At 37.6% G+C, this 27,428-nt stretch overlaps 1 protein-coding gene across 10 annotated transcripts in view; it reads left to right on the forward strand.

Moving 5' to 3' along the window:
* Positions 1–5,630: 5,630 nt before the first annotated feature.
* Positions 5,631–27,428, forward strand: part of LOC5568444 (muscle LIM protein 1) — a 42,086-nt gene continuing 20,288 nt past the window's right edge. For 2 of the 10 annotated variants that reach the window (XM_021850570.1, XM_021850574.1), the window contains exons 1-2: positions 5,847–5,985; positions 18,787–18,984. In XM_021850570.1, coding sequence (XP_021706262.1) covers positions 18,870–18,984 — 115 coding nt within the window. In that variant the 5' untranslated portion in view covers positions 5,847–5,985; positions 18,787–18,869. Of the gene's footprint in view, positions 6,019–18,786; positions 18,985–27,428 lie in introns of all 10 variants that reach the window. The other 8 variants (XM_021850567.1, XM_021850572.1, XM_021850569.1 and 5 more) reach the window with 7 other exon arrangements.

Consider the following 27,428-nt stretch of genomic DNA (forward strand, 5'->3'; position numbering starts at 1 on the left):
ACTGGCTGACCTGTTTACGATGTCACCCAATTGCAACGGCTGACAACCAAACTTGGTATGTCGGATTGAGAAAGGGTGAAATCGTAGCAACCCGAGGTTTGCCTAGACCGGACATGTCAGTCGAGACGGCGTCAACGTCGTAGTCTAGGAAACTATGGCAACAGCATCAACAACCGGATGGGCTATAAATGTCACCCTGCCGTTTAGTTCCAAACCAATTATCAAACTGTAACTTTACATTCAATAAAATAGTTTTACCGTTGTAAACCGCCGCTACTTACAAGACATTTTAAAACGATTCTTTCTCATATACGCTCCACTTTCACCTATTTACGAGCCGGCTGAAATACATATGAAACATACATTGATAGTAAACTTGATTTTAACATGTCTTTGCAAATAAAACTTGGTATTGACAATGCACTCCAAACTTTAACTAATTCCATTGATGAAGCAAGGCACATTGCAACTCCAAAATGTGAAGTAAAATTCGAATACGTGATTATAGACGACGATCTTGAACCCTTGATCCAACAAACATGGATGGATGAAACAAACATTATGAAAATAGAAATTTCTTTATTACCTGGCTTTTGGAAATTATAAAAAAAATTTGAAGAAACCTCAGAAGACTATTCCGGCTTTGAAAGAGGAAAACAAATTATTACTAACTACCAGGTACCCCTGTTGGTTTGACCACATTTAATCTGAATACTTTTTTATCTGTACCCCGCTAATTTGCACATCGTTCAGATTAAAAATGGTTCAAACGTCATTTAGCTCATGGAACGGAGTAAAGTGAAATGGAATGTTGTGGTACGGAACGCAGAATCAAAACAAAACAGTGAAATGGGTAACCAGAAACATAGTTCTAGAGTGACTAGAAGTTCAAATTAAAAATGAATCCCGATAGTTTGCATGAGGTACCGTTCAAATTAGCGGGGGTGCACGGTAATTTATTTTGAACAGAATGATGGTCCACATCTGAGAGAGAGGAGACAGGTCAGTAAGCTGTCAGTGTTGGTATGTTTTCTTGCCTTTTTTGACTGCTTTCTTTAATTCTTGGGTTTTGCACAACGGTCAAATGAACTATCGCCAAAATCATATTTACTTCTGAATGTTCACTGTTAAAAAGGATATGAATATAAAAAAATCAATGGCAATTTGCCAACACACAATTATATTTAAGTACCGTCAAACGGGGCTTCTTTTGACATTATTTCCACATTCTTTAACTTTGAGGATTTGTAACTCTTAGAATTATGGATAGATGTTGATAATTTTTGCCTATATTTAAGTTTTATATGTACGTAACAAATGTGCAAAATATGAGGCAAATCCATCAAGAAATAACAAAAATGCTTGAATAGCGAAAAAAGTGCGTCCTTCAAGACAAAAAAAGGGGCTACTTTGGACATCACAATTTTCTAATGAAAAAATCATTTCATTAGTTTCAACTTTCAAATTGATTCAATAAATTGTCGTCCACTGTGATGTTATGGAACGTTTTTCATTGATAAACTTAATGTAGAAAATTGCAAAGCTAGAATCAATTACACATATATAACAAATTTCAACGAAACATGCCATTCACTATTCTCAGTTTGCAGTATGAACTTAAGTATCAACTTCCTCTTAAATGGAACTATCAGTTACGAATGCTCGGTTTTCAAGTTGACATAAACGAACGACGTAACTACTAGGTACTGCGATGATAAATGAGCTATGTACAAAAACTCGAGAGGGATTCGCGATTAGGGCCTATCTGACAAATCAATAACAATGAGAAAATAACCAATGAAATTTTCATGTGCAATTTGTAATCCCAATTGGAGAAAATATACTCAAACTTTAACCTTTTCACTTTAATACATATTTCATAAACTTAGTTTCAAAACCCTCATCAATACCACACACATCTCCTACAATTTCCCTAGCTATTTCGCAATAAAAAAATATATAAGGTTTCGCCTTAAACGCACTCAAGAATGCCAGTATCGCCCAATGTTATGAGCCTGTAATCGATATTATTTTCAGTGTCGCCTATTACTTTTGCGCCGTGTTTACATTCTGGTTTCAATTAAGCCCGCCATGTACGCCTTGTTTATTTTTTGTTTGCAGTATCGCCGTTTACGCTCGCCGTGTTTTGATTTCGATTTCAGATGCGCCCATCACTTTGATAAACAAAATCACAGGCGTAATCAATAAAGTGTGTGGTTTGGCGTGAGGTGAAGTTTCGTCTTCTACAAATTTGCGTTTTTTTTTTTTGAATAGTTAAATTATAGATAGGGGAAAAGTTAAAGTGCAGTGAATAGACAATCAAGCTACAATTTCAACGCTATATTTGCTTAAATTGTGTACATTTTGTCAGTTTCGCCTTATTCGCGAATCATTCTAGAACTCTTTTTTTTTCTATTGACGAATTCCATGTCAAATCGGTCAGTCACAGAACTCGACCATCTTCGATTTGGATTAATTTTTGCACATGTTTTTGGTATGGTAGAATAAGTGTTTTCCATAGAAAAAAATATTATTTTGACTCAAGTGTAACTTTAAAAAATGGCCATAAATTTTTGCTTGCAACTTATTTGAAAAATTCTAACTCCGAAACTGTTGATATTTATTTTCATAAAAAAATCAAAAGTAAAACTTAAATTTTAAATTACACAAAAACCCCATTTTAATATTTTATAAATTTTCACCATAGAATTTTGATAGTAAACAGATGTTTGGGACAAAGTTTCATGATGGAGAAATTTTTAATAAAAAAGTTTTTCTAAGAACAACTTTTGGTCGATTTTCAAAATTGATTTTTTGTCAAAATCAATACGTTCTGATGATACAGTAAGCATCTTGAAATGATTCTTAGTCATAATGATTATATGAATAATTTCTCTAGAAGTAGTTATTTTAGAATTATATCAAGTTTATTGCAAAATATATTGTTTAAATATTAAAATAGGCCGTTTTCATAAGTTATTCGCGTTTCTCCATTTATAATAATACGTTTTTGAGAGTAAAGACCATATTTCTTTCCACTTACTTATTTTCCTTGATGGAGAATCGCGAATAACTTATGAAAATGGCCTATTTTAATATTTAAATAATATTTTTTTCATTAAACTCGATATAATTTCGAAAATGGCTACTTCTATAGAAATTATTCATATAATCATCATGGCTTAGAATATTTTCAAGATGCTTTATATAGTCAAAACGTATTAGTTTTGACAAAAAATCAAAATTTTGAAAATCGACCAAAAGTTGTTCTTAGAAAAACTTTTTTATTTAAAATTTCTCCATCATGAAACATTGTCTCAAACATCTGTTTACTATTATGATTCTAAAAGACTTCCTGTAAGATCATGGCAGCTTTTTGGGACCAATATTAAATACTTTCACATCTCACTTACCTGAGTTATCTCAGGGACAGGCTTGGGAACTGTGACTACTATTTACCACAGTTCATCGATTCTGCCAGTCAACCAAAACACAAAGCAGCAGCAGCATCAATTCGCGATAACGGAGGCAATTACCACAGTTGACGTTATGCGTGAAGCTCCGATTTCTTTACATGACAAAGCATGAGAAGTCAATTTTCAAATGCTTCTATAAAATTAAAAACAAAATTTAATAAATTCTGTTAAGTGTACGGGGTTAGATTTATGATAAGCTGTAGAATCCACAGAATATTGAGGAAAAAATATAAAAATCAAAATAATGTGTCCATAATGTAGCCCATCAATATTCTATCAACATGTACTAAAAAGAATTTAAATAGCTATTGTAATTAATTTTATATAAGCATTTGAAATTTCACTTCCTATACCTTGCCGGGTTAAATTTTCGACGCTTCTCGCATAGAGTAAACTGTTTCCAGATGGCAGCACCGTACCTTCGTTAGAGCGAATCGCGAATACCATCAGGCGTTGCGCTGCCAACGGTTCACACACTGCTTGACTATTTTTCTCTTTCCACTATGATCGTTTTCGGGCAGCCATCTCAAGGTGTATGATTGAAAAAAATGTTAAATAATGCAATCGCTAATATTTCGCTTGTGTTTTCAACCAATTGAAATCTATTAGCGCTAATAGCAAGATCACAATCATTCCATTGCGATACATATAAACAAGTTAAACTTCATGCTGCCTTTATCGGACAAAAATGCAAAACCCCGAAAAAATCGTGTCAGCTCGAGTCATTTCGCATCCGGGTTTTAAAATACGTTGGGAAGAAAAAGATTACAGTTTTGAAAAGCCGTGACATTTTTTTTTTGTTTTGAACGGTCATGGTTTGCTTTGGATTTTGATGGTCGTGTAGAAAAATGTGAATGTCGAGGTGGTAAATGTTTGCTACAGTACATTTCCTATCCCTGCTCAGTCAAAAATCTTTGTTTGTGGATGACACAGGCCTCTCTACCAAAAACGAAGCCTGTGTGTCAATGCGGTTCAAAATTTAAAAATGTTTGAAAATCCAATCTCTCATATGCTCCTTACCATCCTTACCATAATAATAGTGTTCTGTGAAATTTTCAGCTTTCTAGGTGATGATTTAAAGGTGGCCCAATGACAATATACGTTTGTATGGAAATTACTATGGAGAAATTTTGAGATATGTTCCAAACACGGTAGTTCTGTAATATTAATACAAACTTATTATCCCATATTGAAAACTCGTTCTTCAAACCATAATGAAGAAATTTGCTGAAAAGAGAAATTCAATCCAAAGGATAGCAGCAGAGATATCCATGAGTTTGTTTGCTATTATTTAGCTTAATATGGGATTATAGCCCTGCAAACATGTACAAAAATCCCAAACAAAATTAGCTCAAAAGGGATTTGTTTCTTCAGCAACATCCTTCATTAAGGTTTGAAGAATGAGTTTTCAATATGGGATGATAAGTTTCTACTTACATTACAGTACTAGAGTGTTTGGAACATTTCTCTAAATTTCTCCATAGTAATTTCCATATAAACCTATATTGTCTTTGGGCCACCTTTAAATCACCACCTAGAAAGCTGAAAATTTCACAGAATACTATTTTCATGGTAAGGATGGTAGAAGCATATGGGAGATTGGATTTTGAAACATTTTTAAAATTTGAATTGCCCTAGTGTGTCATCTGTAGTGGATTGCAATAAAGTTTGGATATTCTTTCTTCATACTTGAAATACCAAGACGGAAGTTTTCTCCAAAAGCTCTTTATTTGAAACCTTCAAGTAGACATGTTGTTACGTTGAGAGGGGTTCCAATAAATTGGTAAGATGAAATTAAGTATCTAGAGCTTATGCTACATAAAAATCCAAAATCTTTTTTTTCCTTGGGTTGAAAATTATGGCATTGGCTATTTCATGAAAAAAGCTTAACAATCCGCTCGTTACCTTAAGCATTAACGGCACGCTGTATAATGTGAAAATACCACCGTCCCAAAGTCAGCCCCGCAAGGTGTGAGTAATTTCGCACCTCAACTATCAACCCCCCTGAAAGAAAAGCCGAAAAGCCGCCCATTGGTATTGGTGGGGCTCCACCGCACCAAGCAATCGTCGTAGAACTCGCTCCAACTTTGTCCCACCACCGGGCGCTCAACGTCCAACGTCCACCAACAATTCCACAGCGCGCAGGAAAGAGACCGGTGGAGTTGTTCGCCGTCTTTTTGGCCGTAAAAAGAAGTAGCGTGCCGTGTGCAGCCCGATACATAGACTACCGAGTGCACGCTACCCCATTCAATCATTCGAATTACGACGCGGTTGGTAGTCGGAGATACTTTTTCCCCCATCGGTGTGTACTCTTTTTTTACTGTGCGAAATTTCGACGTGTGTCGTTTTTAGTTAGGACCCGTAGAAGTCCCGGTGTGTGAACGTGAGTAGGACCAGGAATTTTCGCGAACCGGCCAAGGCCTGAGTCGATCAGTCTTCAAGGAGCCTTCGTGCCGATCGTACCTCACTAGCTTCCGAGAGTGCAGTTGTTGCACCAGTTCACAGTCCAGTCAGTGTTCAGCGACTTGGTGGAGTTCTGCAGGTTCTTGATTCGAGCCGTTGAACTTCTAATCGGACGTTCCAGGACTGGACATTCCAGTCCGCTATCCAGACGTTTGCAGGACATTGCTGAAGAAGAAACATTCAGTGGATGAACAGTGATCAGTGACAGAGGGTTGCGCGATCGGATGAAAACTATTCTTCTGAACCCCAAGTAGAGAGTGACCATCAAAACCAATCAGAAATTCAGGAAAAAAAACGACAAGTGAAGAACAGAGCAAGGTTAAGTGCGAAGGCAAAGCAGTGGCAAAACATTTGTGTGCTATTATTTCTAGACTAGAAGAGTCACAGAAGTTGGAGAGATCTTGACGACTAATGACAGTGTCCTTCCCGATTGGAGGTGCTCTATTTTTGAACTCCCCGAGGAGAGTGTTTGTGAAGCTTTCTAGAAAAAAAAAAGTCAAGCAGGCAGGAACGATCGATGGAGACGCAGGGTGAACTATGAGGTGTGAACGAAGCGAAAATGCTTGCGGAGCGTGTGCAGCAAAAGTGCCAGTCGGTGGGCGGTGAATTCGTTTCCAAAAATTATGCAACAGATTCCTCAGGTCGAGATTGGAGATTGTGTGAGATTATTGGGTGAGCGTTGGCACAATCCAACCACCAGTGAGCGGTGTTCGGAGTCAGTCCGGAATGATGCACCGGAGAAATGCTATTTTTAGCGGATGAGTCGGGTGAAAATATGGTGAGAATTTCTCTAGAAGAAGCTGAGGTGTTTGGCGCGTGGAAAGCGTGTGGAAAATTATATTCACATGGAGATTAATTGCAGAAATATAAGTTGTTTAAGACAGATTATGGATTCCATGTCTCAATAACTGTTTCAAACATACAAAACATTTTATTGATTTAATAATTTTGGTTTACATAGGGTGTCCCAAAAAGTATGGGCACGACTTTGATAACAAGAATCAATGTATTTTTTTTTTTCAAACAAATAAGCATTATTATATTTTTGTATGTTTCCTTGGGACATTTCAAATGCTGCCTGTCAAAATATCGTATGATATAATAAGTTTTTGCATTGAAATTTTTGATTTTAGAAAATCGTTTCGTATCTAGTCAGCACAGACCCTACCGCTTTGATTTATTGGAGCTCAACTAGTAATTAATGTTTTTATCTAAATCCTTCGATGTGGTGAGTTCAAGTACATTGTATCTAAGATATCCCACAAGATTTTTTATTGAAAATTTTATTTGGTTTTGCTAGGAAACATATGACAAAATAATAAAATTAAAAAAATTCTTAGTTTTTCTCTTCACATAAGATAACTTAACGAAATCGTAGCTTTTCTGGTATTTTCAATATAAATAAAAATGATTCATTTCAAGTTAACTTATGTTAAACATCTATACTTTGAGATAGGTAACGAAAATTTTAGATTTTAACATATTTAAACGGATATACAAGGACTTGGTTTTGATCCTTTTATAAATCGACCACAGCTAATATTTAGATCTCTAATCGTATCAGCAATGATCAATATATTTTTTCAGATTTTTATTGTGCGTACTTTATGACCTAGCACAATTTTTTTACAACAAAGTCGCTCAGATATAACGCGATTTGTGCAAAAATGACAAGAAGAGCTTTCCGAAATGTAACACCATCAACAAACAGATCGCAAAAATCACTCAAATTCCAAAATGTGCTCTTGATGAGTGCAAGAATAAAATGTGTGAAAATCAGATTTTTATCTGCACTGGTCTCGAAATGGCAGTATAGTAAAGTCGTGCCCATACTTTCTGGGACACCCTGTATTATCTAATAATACAGTGGAACAAAAATAACCTTTTCGCGTATTTCATAGATCAAAATATTACTTTTCTCCAGTTAATTTAGGGCTGCTAAATCGGTAGCGGATATCAGAAATGTACCAGTACACCACAATTCTGTGGTACAGATCAGTGATGGGAAATGTACTGTCGCAAACATTTACCACATCGACATTCACATTTTTCTACACGACCATCAAAATCCAAAGCAAACCATGACCGTTCAAAACAAAAAATTGTCACGGCTTTTCAAAACTGTAATCTTCTTCTTCCCAACGTTTTTTCAAACCCGAATGCGAAATGACTCAAGCACAGTGGTAACACGATTTTTCCGGTTTTCGAGGTTTTGCATTTTTGCTCGATAAAGGCAGCATGAAATTGAACTTGTTTATATGTATCGCAACGGAATGATTGTGCTCTTGCTATTAGCGCTAAAAGATTTCAATTAATTGAGAAAACACGCGAAATATTAGCGATTGAATTATTTAACATTTTTTTCAATCATTCACCTCGAGATGGCTGCCCGAAAACGGTCATAGTGGAGAGACAAAAACAGTCAAACAGTGTGTGAACCGTTGGCAGCGCAACGCCTGATGGTATTGATGCTGCTGCTGCGTTGTGTTTTGGTCAACCCCCCCGCGAAGTGACAGATAACGCAATTTTCACGTACCTACTTGCAGCGTAAACAATGGGGTCATCCACCGCTGCCGGCACGATTTTTCGCTATGGGAGATCGGAAATTTGTTTCGTTGTTGACGGGTGCAAAACAATGAATGGAATGGAATGAAATAAGGGCGAGTCTGATTTTTTCTTCATGAAAGCATCAAATGAATTAAACGCGCATCATCATAGTTTAGCTGGAAATGCTGTTTAAAAAGACAAGAACACCGTCTTCAGCCATTTAGCTGCACAGAAATGCTGTTTCATACAGTGATAATAGTACATTTTTTTTGGGCGAACTTATCGCTTAACGGAGTAAAGTTATCGGGCGCCATTAGATATTTTGCATCATAATTAGTCATAAAACTAATTTTGTGGGTATCCTTGATGCCCTCAAAAGAAGGCGCGGCCCGTATTATAAACAAATAAAATATATGAATGGGTTTCAATGGGATCGAATTACCGTTTTGTCTCAAATTCCGAACAGACTCATATTCCGAACACACGGTTTTTGTATGGTGATTTGGTTGAAATGTTTTGCTGAAATATCACCAAATAACAAGGAAATGGTAGTCGATTGCAGTTCAATTTTAACGTCTCTAATATATGTTATACCGTGGGAGTAGTGATGATTCTCTAGTTTGAGACCAGTAGAACAAGCTCAAATAATTTTTTTTTTTGCAAACTTATTCACTTGAATACGATTTATTCGTGCTGTTCGGAATTTGAATCAAGGTGTCCGGAATATGAGACAGAATAAACACAGTGTTCGGCATTTGAATCAAAATGTTATTCCATATGTAAAAACAATACTAAAACTTATTAAATTATCATTATTATTGGTACACCCAACAGCTAACAGTTAGACTTTACGAATAAATAAAAATTTACACAAATATTAGCCAATTTATGCCAATCAGATGCATTTGAAGTCACTGTTGGCCTTAAGTGTTCGGAATATGAGTCAAAACGGTAAATCCAAAAGTGAAAATGCGCGATTTTTACACTTTTTTCTCATACTCACCACCAGCGACGCCAGCGACGTTTCAATAAAATAGGCCTACACACTTAAATTATTTCACCGACCTCAGTAAAATGTTTTGCCCTTGAACCCAACAGCTGAGAATTCGGTTATTTTCAATGCCGAATCTCGGTACTTATTTTACAGAGACTTCGGCAATCCAAATTTTTTGTCGAGATCTCGGTAAAGGTTTTACCGAAAATCGTCAAATTATAACTGAAAAATCAGCTTTTGGATTCTCGTCGATTCCGTTTAAGTGTGTATGAACTAATTTACGATAATGTCACACTGCCACTTCCAGCTAGAAGAAAACCTTTACAGCGGCCGATGTTTACAAAAAATAACGATTTCGTTGCATAGTCATCCACGCATTGTTCATCCGGTGAACATTCGTTCACTGAATATGGTCTAATCCACCGGTGTACTAAATTCACTCGGTCGAAGAATTTTGACACTTGAGCGGGGCACGCTCCCGTATGATCCCCACGTGATCTGGACCCGCTCTAGTGTCAAAATTCTTCGACCGAGTCAGTTTAGTACACCAGTGGATAAGACCATTGGTGCGGAAGTAATTTTATGCAAACACATACGAGCAGAGCGGAAAAGAAAAAAAATCGACGAGAAAAGAAGACCGTGAATAAATCCATTGCATGAAATATTCAGCTTTTTAAGAGCGGTAATGGCCGTCAAAAGTTAGTTACTTTCTGGTAGGGATCCATCAGTTTGACGTTTGGCTTGAGTCCGTTCAATCGACGTTGTACTTAATTCACTCGGTCCAAAAATTTTGACACTTCAACAGCAGCTTACAAAAAAGTGAGGAAATTATTGGTGACATTAGCGCTTGTTAAAAGCTTGATAGTTAATCCAATAAGCTTATCTGATTGAAGCTTAGACATTTGGTGGTAAGCATGAGAAAAAAAAGTGTTCAAATCCACAAAGAAAATGTGCTGCGACTTAATGGCTGAATATGAACTACATAAAATTGATTTTCAAGCTGATAAATTACTAAGAAAAAAACTACTAATTGAACTTTAACTCTTCACTGCACTTTTGCAAAATAAAATCCCTTCCATAAATAAAAAAAAATGTGACATAAATCATCTTATATGTCTAAGGAATTATTCAAATATAACATGACCAATTTTAAGCCCCCTCCCTTCGCCAAGTAATAGATTATCTATGGATTTTTTTTTTGTATGGACCATAACACTACGAAAGACCCCCTCCTCTCTCTGTTGCGTTACGTAATATTTTACAATCCCCAACATGGAGAAACGCAGACAAATTTGACATCTTTCGAATTATCAAGTGGTCAAAACATAATTTCGAAAGCAAACAATCGGTTACTATAAGCAGCTTTCAGCATGTCTTTGTGCGAACCACATCACACCACTATTCAAAACCCGCTCGTGGGTCGTACAAAATCTTCCCGAGGACCGCACAAAACCTTTTCAGTTTGGTGATCACTGATGTATAATGATATTACAAATGCCAAACAAAAATAAAAAAATAAAATATGACCATTAAGCATCATTTTAATTTGCGCCCAATTTCGAGCACACTCCATGATTTCATTGAGTTTGACAGTACCACGGACCAAAATTTTTCGGTACACTGACATTGTATGGCAGCTGTCATGATGCTCCCGGGTTGGTTTTGGTTGACTGGCAGAATCGATGAACTGTGGCAAATTGTGATCACAGTTCCCGAGCCTGGTACAGATCTGGGAGGGAGTAACCGATACAAAATTTATGTACGTCAAGGTGAGCCGAGATTTTGCTGTCACGAATTGTCACTGTGAGCCCGGATTTTAAAAGATGGACAAATATGATAAAAGCGCGTAATTGATCAAAACATACTTTTGCATTTCAACAAAGTTTGCAAAAATCGGTTGAAAATCGATTTCTGCACACCCAGAAGTAATGTCACAGTAGCATCTTTTTATTTGATCGAACATTAAGTATCGATACACGCATCTTTTTATTCTTTTCCAGTCAAAATGAAAATTGAATGCACTAAAACTATGGCCCTTTTTTCATGTTTGTCCAGACAGATCGAAGGTACACAACAAAAGAAAACTAACGATTTTTCCCAAGCCTGCCTTGATTGTCGTTGGTGAACCGGAGTTATCTTGCAGTTTGAAAAAAAGTTGTTCCACATTTTGTGTGTAGTATCTGTGCCTCCCTCCCAGGTACAGATCATCAAAGTTGTATGGAATAACGGTTTTATTGATACCCAACTATGATTTACTACTATTTTCCGTGATACAAAATATGACTTAAACATTTGTATAACAATTAAATTAAAATTATACGATTTAAAATCGATTTAATGGAAATTTAAGGCATTTGCGTGCAAGCTGGGAAACTTGCATGCAACTTGACTAAAATAAAAAAGCAAAAAAATAACAATATATTTTCAATCGTTGATATCATAATTCCGAGTATAGTTGATCAGTGAGGAGAAATTGATCACTTCCATATCACCAGTAAGCACTGTCAGGGTACTATATTATGATTCCAATTACCAAATTTTAATAAATTTGGTCCGATATTCCAAACCGATTATACCATAGAAATGCTTTTAAACTTTTGGAGGGTTCTTCTCCAAACAATCCAATATTCCAATTTTTAAATTATTGAGAAAAAATATATTTCAAGAGAATAAAATGAACAGATTGCTATTATCAAAGAAAATTGCAAACCTTTATTGTGGTTATGGCGTTCAAGGCCGCGCGAGAAGTCATTATAATCACCCTATCCATTTGAATCAATTTTGAAGCAAATCTCAAGTACATACATCGATGTGAAAATCTATCACTATAATTCTATATATTTTGTGCACAACCCATTAGATTCTCAGCTTCATCGGTTGACTAAAACTCGAGATTTGTTTTCGCAATGTTTTGATGATAGTTGTTTGAGTGAGACAAAAGATAGGAAAAATTACACAGTTTCCGTGTAACCTTTTTGCAAACCAGTTGTAAGGTTTTCGGGACTTAATTCAGATTCAGTGACCCCAAATTAAATTAATAGCATATCGTGTTGTTTTTGTAAATCTATCTTAATGATTGATCAACTTCTCCCTGAAACAAAAAAGGTTACGTTTTGATTTCTAGATATTTTATAAAAAAAATATTTACATTATTCGAAAAACCAGTACAAGTTTAAAAAATATTTGGAAGATAACTCGCTCAAAAGTGATCAATTTTAACCCCGTTTTACGTACTAGGACATTTTTGAAAGCGCCAATAGATGCAGAGACCTTAAGTACATTGCGGTGTTAAATTAAAATTGTTTCATTAATTCTATCATTATCTAAAACAGTGTTTTCCAACCATTCTGAAACTGCGACCCCAAGCCAGCATTTCATACATCTCGCGTACCCCAAAAAATTGATGTCTCTGCTATTTTGAAAAGATCTCATAATGAATTAGTAGATATCCTTGGCAAGCATGCCTAAAAGTCATATCTTTAATTCACCCCAGATAATGAGAAAAATTCGCTATGATCCTCTAGTGTCAACTAAGTGCACTAGAATTCTAGTCATGAGGCTATCAAACTCCTTTCAAAAGGTCTGATCCGATAGGAAAGTTCCAAAACAAAATGTCTTCGAAATGCAGGCTTGACAGAAACAGAATAAGGCGATTTCAAGGATTTTATGAGGAGTAAAAATTAAACTAAAAATTCAAAACACGAATCCTCAAATGATTCGAGTGAGAGAGCATCGAAATGCGAGGATTTTTTCAGGTACTCTTTCTCTCTTGCTTCTATGCTCACCCATAGAAGAGAGTATAGAGAAAGAGTACCGAAAAAAACCACTCACACTTCAGAAGAACTCTTGAGTGACCCGTCCGAACAAAACCGGCCTCACGGAGTTGTGAAGGCTCTCTTTTTTGATGGAATTTTTCTCCGTTATGTTTTGTGTCGCATCTTCCTCGCTCATTTTGCCTCTCTGCTTAGTACTTTTTCGTAAAGATAGCACGCTGCTTTAGAGCATGCTACCGAACTCCGGCGATGTCGAGAAGTATTATCAAGTCTGTCGAAATATAATGCAAAATCATACGGTTTATATGGTTGAGAAGATTCCAACGCCAACAATTCGTTAAAGATTTATTCAAGAATCATCATCCTATTTTTTAAAAAGATATCATCAGGTATTACCTGCATAGTTAGTAATAAGTTTTATTTTTGATACATAAGAAGCGGAATAAAATTCACATTTTTGCGTGTACCAAAAATCAAATTATGTGTCTGCAGTAAATTAGGAATTGCTGAATCCGATGAAAGTTTCAGAAATAATCCAGCACGTTACAATTTTGAGCTATAAGTCGCTGAAGTTATTTTAATACTAATTTTAAGTGAATTTTTGTGCTTTTTTTTTTGAAATTGTGTCTACAATTGGCATGCAAACAAGACCTCAAACTTTAATATGAGATTTTATTTGATTAGAATTGTACAAACAAGTCCTGATCAACAGCAAAAAGCCAAAGTGTACGCGGCTTACCACGAAGCTGACGGCCTCGTCCGGGTTCTCTACTGAATATTATATTTGCTTGTCGTTCTACCGGCATTCGTACCACGTGACCAGCCCAACGCACCCTGCCGTGCTTTATGAGCTTGACACTTCTTTGTATACCTACTTGGTACAACTCATGATGAATACTACGTAGCCAGATGCCATTTTCTTGTTTAAAACATGTATTGTTCGCAGCACATCATGTTCAAAAACTCCAAACGCGTTCCGGTCGATCTCTTATAACGTCTAGGATTCATGGCCGTATAGAATCAGTCTTATCAGTTTCGTCGGAGAACCGAGTTCTATCATTATCTGCCATACCTCATTACTCTTCACTGAATTATACGTCACCTTCTAATCAATGAACAGATGAGACTCACCAAGTCATATTCCCAGAACTCATCACGGATTTGTCGCAAGGTAATCATTTGACCCGTCGTTGATCGGACCTCACGAAAACCAGCTTGGTATTCGCCAACGAAGAACTCCTCCAGCGGTCTCAATCTGTTGAACAGAACACGCGACATTATTTTGTACGCTGAATAGGGTCCTGAAGTCCTGTTCCAATTTTAACACCAAACGCTTAAGTTCAGGTCAGAAACACATGTTTACTAAATTTTTAAATGATTTTCGTTGGTTTAAGTAAAAAAAAACATGTTTGAACGGTTTTTAAGACTTCGTCCAACTTTTTGGTTTAAACTCAAAGTTTAGGTATATTTTTTTCCGTAACCCTTCCAAAATGTCGGATAGGAACAACGCCAGTGTTAAAATTAAAAGCCCTGTGACATTTTTGTCGACAAAGTGAACGTCAAACACGATCAACAGTGTCAAAATTCATACTTGGAACCATTTTTGAAATTATAGTTTAAGTAAGCTATAGTTCGAACGAAACGTGTAAATCTCTTAGACATATAATGCACATAATTGGCGCGTGGAATATCATGATATATCCTGTAAACTTCAATCATATGTCGTGTAAACCAGCTGGATCCTGTGTGATTACATGACATATAACACATATTTATATGATTTCATACATAAATTTACATGATGTCATGTTTACATCGCATAAATGAAGATTACATGACGTGTAATCTTCATTATTTTTAACAGTTTAGCGTTGTATGAGCTGGGGAAATTACTAAAGTCGTTGTAAGAGCATGCTCTTTTGTACTATTAAATAAAAACAAGAATTCATTAAAAAAATTTAGGACCCAATTAAGGAGCGTTATTTCTCGGTGATTGGCATACTTCAGTCTGTGCCCCTTCTTATTCAGAGGGCAGATGAGGCCCTCCAGCCAGCTAGCAGGCAATTTTTCTTCCTCCCACATCCTTAACATAGTACGGTGCAGTATTTCGTATAACTGCTCTCTACCGTGCTTGATAAGTTCGACCGGGAGCTCGGCTTTTCCAGCCGCCTTACAGTTCTTCAACTCCTTAATCGCTCTTCTATCCTCATCTAGCGTCGAGGGCTCCACAGCTTGTTGATGATTGATCTGTTCGCAGACGCGCTCGTTCGTTCAACAAATGCTCGGTACCGCTCTCTATTCTGCCGGGTACCCAGACACTAACGTCTGACTTCTGGCAACATTCTTCTCATTTGTCACCTTTTGGCACTCTTCATCAAACCAACCGTTCCTACGTCGTCTCTGAGTAGTACCCATCAACTTTCGCGCTGATGTGCTCGCCGCTCTGTGGATAGACTCCCATAGATTGTTCAGGTTGCCGTCTACGTTGGTTCCCTGAATTCACTCATCAAGCTTCCGGCGGTATTCAACTGTTACACCGTATGTTGATAAGCGCTGAATATGGAAACGCAACGGTCGCTGTGATTTTCTGTTCGCCACAGTAGACAACCGTGCGCGAATTTTACTGACAACGAGATAGTGATCAGAGTCGATATTTGTTCAGTGTTCAGACAGACCGGACTAGGTGATTTTTTTTAGCTTTAAAGATACGTTAAGAACTCCATCAATTCTTATTTTTCCGATGCTATTTTAATACAGATGTATCATTAAAGAGGTATGTTCCATTATTACAGCGAATAATTCAAATATTTTGAAATTTCGAATGCCTGGGATACGTTTTCCGGAAACCATAAAAAAAACACTTGGTCCAGTCTGTCTGAACATCGGCCATTTGGACCTCTTAAGTTTCTCACATCGATGAAATCCGAAAAATGCTGGCCGTGCACCAAAACGTGGTCTATGTGGTTGCAGGGGCCCAGATAGCCGTAGCGGTAAACGCGCAGCTATTCAGCAAGACCAAGCTGAGGGTCGTGGGTTCGAATCCCACCGGTCGAGGATCTTTTCGGGTTGGAAATTTTCTCGACTTCCCAGAACATAGAGTATTTTCGGACCTGCCACACGATATACGCATGCAAAAATGGTCATTGGCATAGTAAGCTCTCAGTTAATAACTGTGGAAGTGCTCATAAGAACACTAAGCTGAGAAGCAGGCTCTGTCCCAGTGGGGACGTAACGCCAGAAAAGAAGAGATGTGGTTGCAGAGCTCGCCATTTGGATGCGTTCGGATGTCTTTGCGTGCAAAGTAGGTGCTGCTGATGGCCAATTAGACATGATTTTCACCAAAAACTTGGGCAGGATTCTGATAACAATCTGAAGCAGGATTTCAAAAACTCCTTGCTAAGATTTCCAATGAGTTCAAAACGTTATTTTCTAACGTCCTGGGCATGGTTTCAATATAAAATTCTGGCTAGAGATGTGATAGAATCTAGACACGATCTGACATTCTGAGATTCTGGCTGAATCACTCTAATGGCATTGTGAGTAGGCTTAGTGGGGCCTAGATAGCCGTAGTGGTAATCGCCCAGCTGTTCAGCCATATCAAGTTGAGGTTCGTGGATCGTGTAAACCAAATTTTTCGGACTTCCCAGAGCATAAGAGTATCTGAGTACGTGCAACACGATAAACACATGCAAAAATGATCAATTGGCAAAGAAAGCTTATAGTTAGTAACTGTGAAAATGCTCATAAGCTGAGAAGCGGGCTTTCTCCCAGTTGGGGACGTAACGCCAGAAAAAATGAAGAATAGTAAGATTCTATAATGATCCTGGGCAGCATTATCGAAAAATTCAGGACAGAATTTCGAAAGCGAGATTCTGACGCAATGCTAGCAATAATATTTGTAGAACCCTAAACAGGATTCTTGAAATATCCAGGTTTCGCACAGAATCCTATGTGGGGGTTGCAAATAATTGGAAATACTTTTATGGGCAGTTCAACTTGCATTCGAAATAATCTCCAATCATAAAAATGAAAGGAAATCGCTATAAAAAAATCAAGAACATGATCAAAAAAGGTCCAGCTTGGGTCACATTGCACCGGTACACGTTTCCGTTTGGCGCAATGCCAAGACACGAAACCGAAATTTCGTTGAATCCCGCATGATATATTTAACTTTCCTCATGGAATCATGGATGTTGTTGCCCATCATCCAAAAACTGCACTTTTATGGGAAGCTAAACCGTGCAAAGCATTCACGTGTAGGTGGATCAACCGCTGAAACGGGTCATGTCGAGTTCGAAAATTTTGGCACGAAAATGTGATTAACTGTCAGTTTATTACGCTCAGAAACATTTCGAAACATCATTTCGAATGACAAATTAACGATCATTCCGAATGTCGTCTGTCTGAAATCAAATGAGCGACGTCTAATAACTGAACGTAACAAAAACGTTCGAACGGTTATTCTCCTCGGCACTACGAACGAACCTCAGACAACTGCAACTAAGTTGCATCCACTCAACCACCGAAGACGCGTGACTTGCATTGTGCAAAAGTTCGACGACTACAGGGAAAACACCATCGCACAGTGGTATCACCCGTAGGCCAAAAATCGAAAAATATGTTGTCTTATTTTTCTATTTCTGGATAAATTATGAAAAATCGAGACACATTAAATTTAAATGATTTATGACCACTTCGTAGAACGAACGAAACTACTGTGCACCGTCTACTGCTTGAATTGTCTTATTTTTAGCGACTAAAAGTAGCAGTTGTGCGTCGTTGGTTGCAACGCCGCTGCACTGAGGTCGGGCGTTCTTTGTTGACATAGGCAGTAGGCTGCGCATTGCGCATGCTACTACGTAGACATCAGGATTGTACTCCCTGATAACATGTTAGGTTTTGTTATAGCTTTATGATTAAGTTAGATCCAAAATTGGTCCATGAAACAGCTATAAAACTTAGATTATCACTAGGGCTTGTTCGTTGTCTTCGGACTATTGCGATTGATCGCTCATTACAGGATCAACTTCAACCATGGATTGCTGCGATTCGGTCAACTTGTCTAATCCATCCGCACCAGAGTTATCTAACAACTTGTCTAAATTCATTCGCTCGCCGATTGCGCACAGCTGCAATCTTTCATCGTCCTCAGTACTTCGTTCGCGGTGCTCTCCAACGGTTGTGCAATGTAAAACACGCATTCGAAACGACTCGCCCAGTGTTCCGTCTACACCTTAGCGCTCTACCCGTCGCCCATCTGCGGATGTAACAAGTGAAAAGCTCCACTAGCCACTAGCAAAAAGATTAGTTCTCCACCACTCTCCAGAAGAATAGTTTTTGCTCCCTGAATGTAAGACGAACAATTTGGCACAAAACTCAGATCCCCGATCGCGTGTCAGAACCTATGTTGGAACCCCTTTTTCCGCGTGAATACGTAACCGCGAGCCGAGTGCAAATCTAGGTCGAAGTCCGAAGACTTTCCCAGCCAAGTTTCTTCACGTTTTTTTGTCCTTTCCATCCTCTACGCCAACAGAGCAATATCTGAATTAGAAGAGAAAATAAGTGCGTGAGTGAGTGCTCCAATTCCAAAGAAACATCCAGAAAAACCACACCAAGATGCCTTTCAAGCCAGCTGAGAACCCAAAGTGCCCCAAGTGCGGCAAGTCGGTGTACGCCGCCGAGGAACGAGTTGCCGGTGGACACAAATGGCACAAAGGATGCTTCAAATGCGGTAAGTACCATCATCCGGAACGCGCCAAGTCTCAGTATTACGCAATTTTCTGAAGGGAACTTTGGCGACTCTGACACAAAGGGGGGAACAAGGGGCCATGGGAAAGCCACGCAATGTTGTCTAATTCGATCGTGAGAGATCACCGAAGAGAAGTCGTTAAACGAGATGTTCGTGCGTGCGATCGTGATCATACTCGTGAAGCCGCCGAGAGATCGCGTGAACCCGTACGAATCGCTTTATTTTGTTGACATCGATGTTTTTTCGATCGTGAGTCGAGCCGGGACTAAATTTAGATCCACGTGACACCATACGCTGTCGGTGGGCACGGGCTGTGTTTACGATTTGTGATCGCGGTTGTTGTGCGATGGGGTAACGTAAAGCGAAATTACGGGTAGATTTTAGTTTTTTTGGCTGAGGAAGATTAAGTGGAATGACCTTCTCTTGGGAACGCAGCAAAACTACTTTAAAATTTATTTTGACAATAAATAAAGCTTTATGGACGTTGGTCAGATATACAAACCAGCCGCACTTCAAGGATCTGTTCAAGATATTACAGAGGCGAACTCGTCAAGGACGAATTGTGAGTTTGTGACTTCAATAAAGCATAAAATAATGATAACAAATATACTACGAATAGAATAATGGGCATCATTTGGGATGCTGTTTTATAAGATCTTGCAGTAAAAGATTCGTATTTGTAATTCTTAAAGGAAACTTGGCTGATCATATCAGTTTCATATCAGCATCCATCTTGCTTGAGATTTCTGGGCATAGAAACGGAACCGCCGTTCCCTTGATTACAAAAATCATTTTATCAATGCAAACTATTAATATACACAACTTTGCAATCAAATCAATGCGCTCTTACATTTTTTTCATTTTCGCTTCGAAATAAAATGTTAATTATATGTAGGTATTCTTAAAAACGTTGATTCATAACTGTGAGGCATTAAAACCATATCACAGTAATAAATCAAAAATAAGGCAATTCCATTTATCCACAGCTGTATTAGAGGTATCAGAAGGCCGGCTTCACAGGCATGTTCCCCGCCAATTGTGAGATTTGGGCTATCGTTCATTTCATCATCTATCAGTTGGGAAATGAAAGATTGTAGGAAATAGGGATGGGCCTTGAAGAGGGCAAACCGCATGAGCGAAATGAGAGCATGTAGCTCCATACTACAATGCGTTCAAACAGCGCCCTTAAAAGGACACTGCATAACGCATGAGCGTAAACAAGCCTACAGCTTATAACTAAAATGGGTTGAGGATAACAGAATTTTCAATTCTGGCTTCTGAAATCAGTTTGAATTAAAAAGTAGCCAGTCAACGCTCTTTGACAGATTTGTTAATTACTTCGCCACCATTGGAGATGGCTCAGTAATGTACAACTTTGTTTGACGACACGACTCCAAACTATTCCGGTATTGCTTGTGCTGAGTTACAGCTCAAGAATTGATCTGTAGCTTCAGCTCTTCGAAATTGAAATAGCTGGTTTAGGACCAATAAAGTCATACGATGCTCTATTGCGAATGCAGCTCATCAATCTGAGTTCGACTTGCGATAACAAGCCTCTACTTTGAGTTGGCCGGAACAAGAGTTTCTATAGCAGCCTGACTATCTGAACAGAAGTATATGGCTTTACCCATTACACGCTGTTGAAGTGCTGGTTGCACTCCACACATACGAGCAAATATTTCCGCCTGAAAAACGGTGTCTACCAAGTAAGTGAAACTGATTCAGTCTTAGCTCACGAGAATATACACCAGCTGTAGATCCACGAGTACCCATAAACGATAAAAGCAATAGAGTGCTTCTTGTTTAGGATGTATGTGTAGTGGCGCATAGTCGAAAAAAAATTCTGAAATGTTGCCGTGAGAGTCGCATCATTGGGACATATCGGCCTACTGGGCATTTCGTTGCAAAATTGCAAAAGATCCCCGCGGCTGCATTCGATAATAGACCGATCACGGCCTGTCCACCTACGATTGCGATTGAATTGCTGTGTCGAATTTTCTCCTTTCGGTATACAAGGAAACATCCCAATCCAGTTTTACCAGGGCTACGGAACTGGACTCCGATCTGAACGGATGCGCTTTTTCCTTCTGCTTCAGCAATACTTGTCGGTTCATCTCATAGTTCACCAACTCATCCAATTTCATAGTGCCTCTCATCCTTTCGTTTACAGCACCGATGGTCATCTGCTGCAACAGTTTCTTTTCTTCACGGTCGCAAAAATCACAACGGACCAGGGATGAGAAAAGTACTGGAGCAAACATTTACCGCCTCTACATTTACATCTTTCTACACGACCATCAGAATCCAAAGCAAACCATGACGGTTCAAAACAAAAAAATGTCACGGCTCTTCAAAAATGTAATCTTCTTCTTCCTAACGTTTTTCAACCCCGAATGCGAAATGACTCGAGCACAGTGGTGACACGATTTTTGCGGTTTTCGGGATTTTGCATTTTTGCTCGATAAAGGCAGTATGAAATTGAACTTGTTTATATGTATCGTAACGGAATGATTGTGGTCTTTCTGTTAGAGCTAATAGATTTCAATTAGTTGAAAACACAAGCGAAATATTAGCGATTGAATGATTTAACACTTTTTTCAATCATTCAGCTTGGAATGGCTGCCCGAAAATGGTCATAGTGGAGAGACAAAAACAGTCAAGCAGTGTGTGAACCGTTGGCAGCGCAACGCCTGATGGTATTGATGCTGCTGCTGCTTTGTGTTTTGGTGGAATGGCAGAATCGATGAACTGTGGTGAATTGTGGTCACAGTTCCCAAGACTGTCAACAGACAGCTTGCGTGCGCAATCTCAGGATGTATCGACTGAAAGATTATCCAGCCGTCTGGCGAAGCGAACGAAAAACTTCAAGCTCCACCCTCTCATTGCGTTTTCTCACAAATAACGCATTCAGACGCTTGACAGCGTTGTCATATTCGAGAATTTCTTGCGAAGCGAGCGGAACTCTGACAGGTTCTGAATTGACTTCCCCTACCACTGGTGCGAGATGATGATAAATTCTCTGCAGTCCTCTACCAAGCCAGCATGAAAATCAGTTTTTGGTGCTGCGATTCAATGTTTTGCTTCGAAACGATCTCGCACGCTCGATGCCATTCCTCACAGTCTCGTCGAAGATTGCAAGCATCGGCAGCGTCGTTGAATGGATTCAACTGGAAATGGTTCTCAGATTCCATCTGCAAATTTATATGGTCAGTGTTCCCTTAGTAGACAGGCCCTATAGTCGCACTAGTGGCTTTTTACAGCCGTTTAGCTATAAACCTTTTCAAAACATTTTTTGACATGAAGGTCAGGAGCTATTTATCTAAGTACCATTGATACACAGCTTGAATTTGTTCAAAAAATTATTTAAATAATTAGTTTTGCCTAAAATTTGAGCTCCCTTGCGCCTATAGTAAACCTATTGTTCCCATAGTAGCACTACTGAGAGAAACTATTTTTTATTTTACAAAATAATTGATGGGTTAAGAACTTTTTTTACATCAAACGAAAGCTTTTGATCCACACTTTGTAGGAAAAATATAAAAGTTTTGTAAACATACGGTTTTGATAAGTATTTTGCCAACGCCGGGATGCTAGTGCTACTATAGGAACAGAAATTAGAAATAGTGCTACTATAGGCACATGTATTCCTATAGTGGCACACGCGATAATAAATGCAAACATTTGAGTTTTCGTAATCTTCATATTTTTCCCAAAAAACCAAGAAAGCTTTCAGATGATGAAAAAATAATTACGATAGCGTTATTTTTCGATTTTATACGAATTTTTGCTCTTAGTTATGCGGCTATTGGTACATCGACCCTAATTAGAAATAAAATTCTGATTTTTTTTTCATCTACATCACACACTGCCACAAATAAAATATCATCAATATGTAATCCAGCCTTTTAGGCAAGCATGAGCCTACGCATGCTATAAAACGTTTGACTTTTACTGTGCGCCCTGTTTTCAAGTTGCCTGTGAGATGGGCGAGACAGCACCAATACACGGCGCACAGTAAAAGTCAAAACAACGAAAGAATTTATGGCACGTATAGAGGCTCATGGTATAAATTGTTGAATCACCCTTGTTTGACATTTCTTGCACACACTATAATTTTTATGGCTTGATCGAAGCAATCTAAGCAGTGATAAAAATGTTGTGTTGACAAAGAAACGCCAAGCATGAAATATTGTGTTTTTGGAAATGGAATTAATCCTTTTCAAGTTGCGTATTTTATTCCATTAGAACGATATTGAAAACTTATAAGGCAATAGATGATCCTTTTTTAGTGGTAGTAAAACGAAAGCAAAGAAAGCACCATGGAACATAAACTAAACACAAAAAGTTATGATCCAGTTTCCTAATTGCTTGTAATTCACGTTATTCATTATTTTCTATACGTTTTGACGATTGTACCCCGTTTGGCATAAAGTCGTTTGGCATAAGGTCGTTTGGCATAAAGCCGTTTGGCATAAAGTCGTTTGGCATAATGGCCGTTTGGCATAATGGCCATTTGGCATAATGGCCATTTGGCATAATGGCCGTTTGGCATAATGATTGACTTAGAATGAATATCGGCATTTTTGAAGCTTTTATCGAGATCAACACCACCGAGCACACAGCACAAAATATTGTTGGGTTCTCAACAAGCGTGGTGTTTGTTTACAGATTTTCCAAGCTATGAATGTCAAAAAATGTTGTGACATTGGAGAGCATTACTAAATAAAACTCGTGACGGGTCTGATGGAAGATCTTTTTGAAATAATAATTCTCTCTACATCCCAGAACAAAGAGTATCCTTGACCTTGTTGCGATATACATATTTGAAAATAGTAAATTGACAAAGAAAGTACGCAGTTATTAAAAAAGGGAATATTTCGCTCCAGATCGAGCTCTGTCCCAGTTTGGACGTAACCCTTGATAAAAATTACTTTACAAAAGAAGGGAAAATTTATTTGCAAAATCTTGAAAGCTCTAATCCAAAGATCTGTTACTGCAGTATAATGCAAAAATAGCCTATATACATTTTCGTTTAAAATGTTTAAGGCTCTTATGCAAAAACAATCTTCTTACAGCATAACTCAAATCTGGGGGCCCAGACAGCCGTAGCGGTAAACGCGCAGCTATTCAGCAAGACCAAGCTGAGGATCGTGGGTTCGAATCCCACCGGTCGAGGATCTTTTCGGGTTGGAAATTTTCTCGACTTCCCAGGGCATAGAGTATCTTCGTACCTGCCACACGATATACGCATGCAAAAATGGTCATTGGCACAGTAAGCTCTCAGTTAATTACTGTGGAAGTGCTTATAAGAACACTAAGCTGAGAAGCAGGTTCTGTCCCAGTAGGGACGTAATGCCTTCTTTCTTCTGGAAGAAGAAGGGCATAACTCAAATGAACAACACGTTTTTAAAAGAAAATATTTGTGGCAAAACTTTTCAACGATTCAATATACATTTTAATTTTGGAAGTGTACATCAAAAACACCGACTATTATCGAAAGAAGGGCACATTTGTGATTGAGATAATATTTTTCCAGCATATATCGAAAGGAGATCATACATTTGCAAAAAAATATGTTGAATATTAGCAGGTTCTAAAGTAATTATCATTATTACAGCACGTCTTGCTGGAATTGATAAGAAAAGCAAAATATAAAAATAGTTAACATTTAGCTTTACTAAATAATAAAAATTTAAAACAATTTTAATATAAAGAACAGCCTATTATTAAAAGAAGGCAAAATTTATTATTAAACCAATAGAACCAATGGACGCTAAAAAATATTGCAGCATCATAAAATGAAAAGACATCAACAATTGCGTTCAGAATCATCGAAGTGATTGTGCTACTTTTCCCCGAATGTCGTTTCTCCGAAAGTCGGTTCCCCGAATGCCAGTAACTTGAATGGCCGATTTTCCCGAAAAGTGTTGCAGTTTAAATACCCAGACAACCAAAATGTACGTATAACGAAATCACCTGGAGGCTTTGTATATGCAAAATTTCACTTATAAGATGTCGCGAAAAGGCCTTCTACGTACAAAAGTGGAAGCGATATGCGTGCATATATTATGTGATGAATAATAACATACAATGCGAGTATAGAAATATTCTACCGAACAAACCCGTAATCTTATGCGACTTAATTTATGATAACAGATGTTGATTTGACAGCTGCTACGGATTGTTTCGACTTACTTTGTACGAGTGTACGGGACGAAACAAAATGTACAATGAACTCAGAAAAAAAGTGTTTTATGCGAGGAAACTCAACAATCTGACGAGTTTATCCACGGTGTTTTGCGGGTTTGATGTAATTAGTATGAATAAACGAGTTGCGACGTGAACTTTCATGCGATTCCAGGTTGTCTGGGTAGGTCCTATAAAAGTCTTCAGTGCCTGGATAGTGAACGAGAAAGAATGATAAGCAATCAAAAGAAGAAGGTATTCTGTCATTCTTCGGCTATACACATGTTGGCAAAAATGTTGAGGACGATATAGCTCGAAAGAACCGCCAATTAAATAAAGAAGGGTGCATATCAGATGGCCGGTTCGTTCTCCACCCTGATATGTATAAAGTTACAACAATTATGAGTGCTAAAAACTTTTCGGGGAAATGGGCTAATCGAGGAAACGGGATATTCGGGGAACTGGCATTTGGGGAACTGGCGTTCAGGGAAACGACATTCAGAGAAAAGTAGCCAACCCATCGAAGTAACTGCAGTAATCGATGTCTCTTTTTGCTGTTAACTTGAGTTGATCAATGTTATCGGATGTCGACCTTTTGTCATTTGGAAACAATAAAATATTTAAAAAATATAGCTCCGTATAAAAGAAGGTGAAATTTATTTAAATTTTAAATCAACAGTTCTTATGCCTATCATTATGGTTACATCATATTTAAAAAAAAACACAGAACGATTAAAGGAAGGGTAAATTTGTGCTAAAAATATCAAAACCTTCAGTTGTTGTTGTTGTTTGAGAGAGACTTTAACCCGAAGGTCATTCGTCCCTAAAAAAAAAACCTTCAGTGCAAAAATGTATTCCAATAGCGAAACTCAAAAGAAGCATTAATATTTGAAAGAAGGGTAATTTCTGGATAAATAATAGAATACTATTGGCATTAATTTTCCTATTATTCTTAAAAATTCGGCATTAATTTTCCTATTATGCTTTAGTTTATTCAAGAGCACATGATTGTTGAACAAAATGTAGCTTTGTATCAAGTGACTCCAAAACAAGTATGATGTCATCCGAAAGATTTCATAGAAACGTAAAATCGAACGTCATCTTAAGAAATAATTGGTTTCAGACTCATTATGCCAAACGACTATTATGCCAAATGACCATTATGCCAAACGACCATTATGCCAAATGACTTTATGCCAAATGACCATTATGCAAAACGACTTTATGCCAAATGACCTACCACCGTTTTGACAGTTCTCGATTACACTGAGGCAAAAAAACTTAATAGTTTCTTAAGGAATAATTATGATTTGGCGCCACAACGATTATTGTTGAAATTTGTAAGTTTTACTTATGATTTTGGTGAAGAATTTCAGTAATTAATTTCATAAGTCAATCAATGAAATTCGGTATTAATCACAATGATAATAACTTAAATCGAACTATCAATCGATAATGTTGTTCGCCTTATATTTCAGGCGTGTACAAAAATTGGCATGTTTTGATAACATGTAATCTGTTTTCGATTAACTTGTAGCCAACATCGAAAGCGTAGTAGTTCTTCTAGCGATTGCTATGATAAATATTTCAAGTAATTGTTATTAAAGAATTCAAAGCTCCCACTTATGAAACTTAAGATCCCATTTTCGAAATTTTTAAGCGTGCAATGAAACCATAATTTGGCTGGTTCATATGTCTTGATTTATGGAAAACCTAAGTATTTTTGCCTCAGTGTACCATTATCCCATATATCACTCAAAATAATCCACACGTCATTGCTACGTGAAAACATACGTGGTTTTTTCATAATACTTTTCACGTAGCACTTACGTGGATCATAAGTAACACAAAATGAACGCATGAACTCTCGAACTCAATCTATTCCATCGGAGTTTCACGTAACAGCTACATGGATTTTCACGTAGCTTTTACGAAGCGTTTCAATCGATCCTAGATGTTACTCCATTGAAAGTTATTGAAAAATGTTTATAGAAGCCACCCAAATTTTCGAGTATTTTTTTCAATTTGAAGAAATTGAACGATCTAAACAGATGCAATTATTTATTAAATACAAGTGATATAGGCATATTTTGAATCGAATAGCTTGAAGATGATAGTCATCAACAGTTTATAGGTAAACTAAAATTCTGCTAGTTTGCTGCATTGTATCACTGGGTGTCGCTACACAATAATGAAAACACCGACTTCGTGTATGGTGAAACCTATTACAAATTGATGAA

Source organism: Aedes aegypti, chromosome 3 (assembly GCF_002204515.2).
Source record: "Aedes aegypti strain LVP_AGWG chromosome 3, AaegL5.0 Primary Assembly, whole genome shotgun sequence".
NCBI classification, from domain to species: domain Eukaryota; kingdom Metazoa; phylum Arthropoda; class Insecta; order Diptera; family Culicidae; genus Aedes; species Aedes aegypti.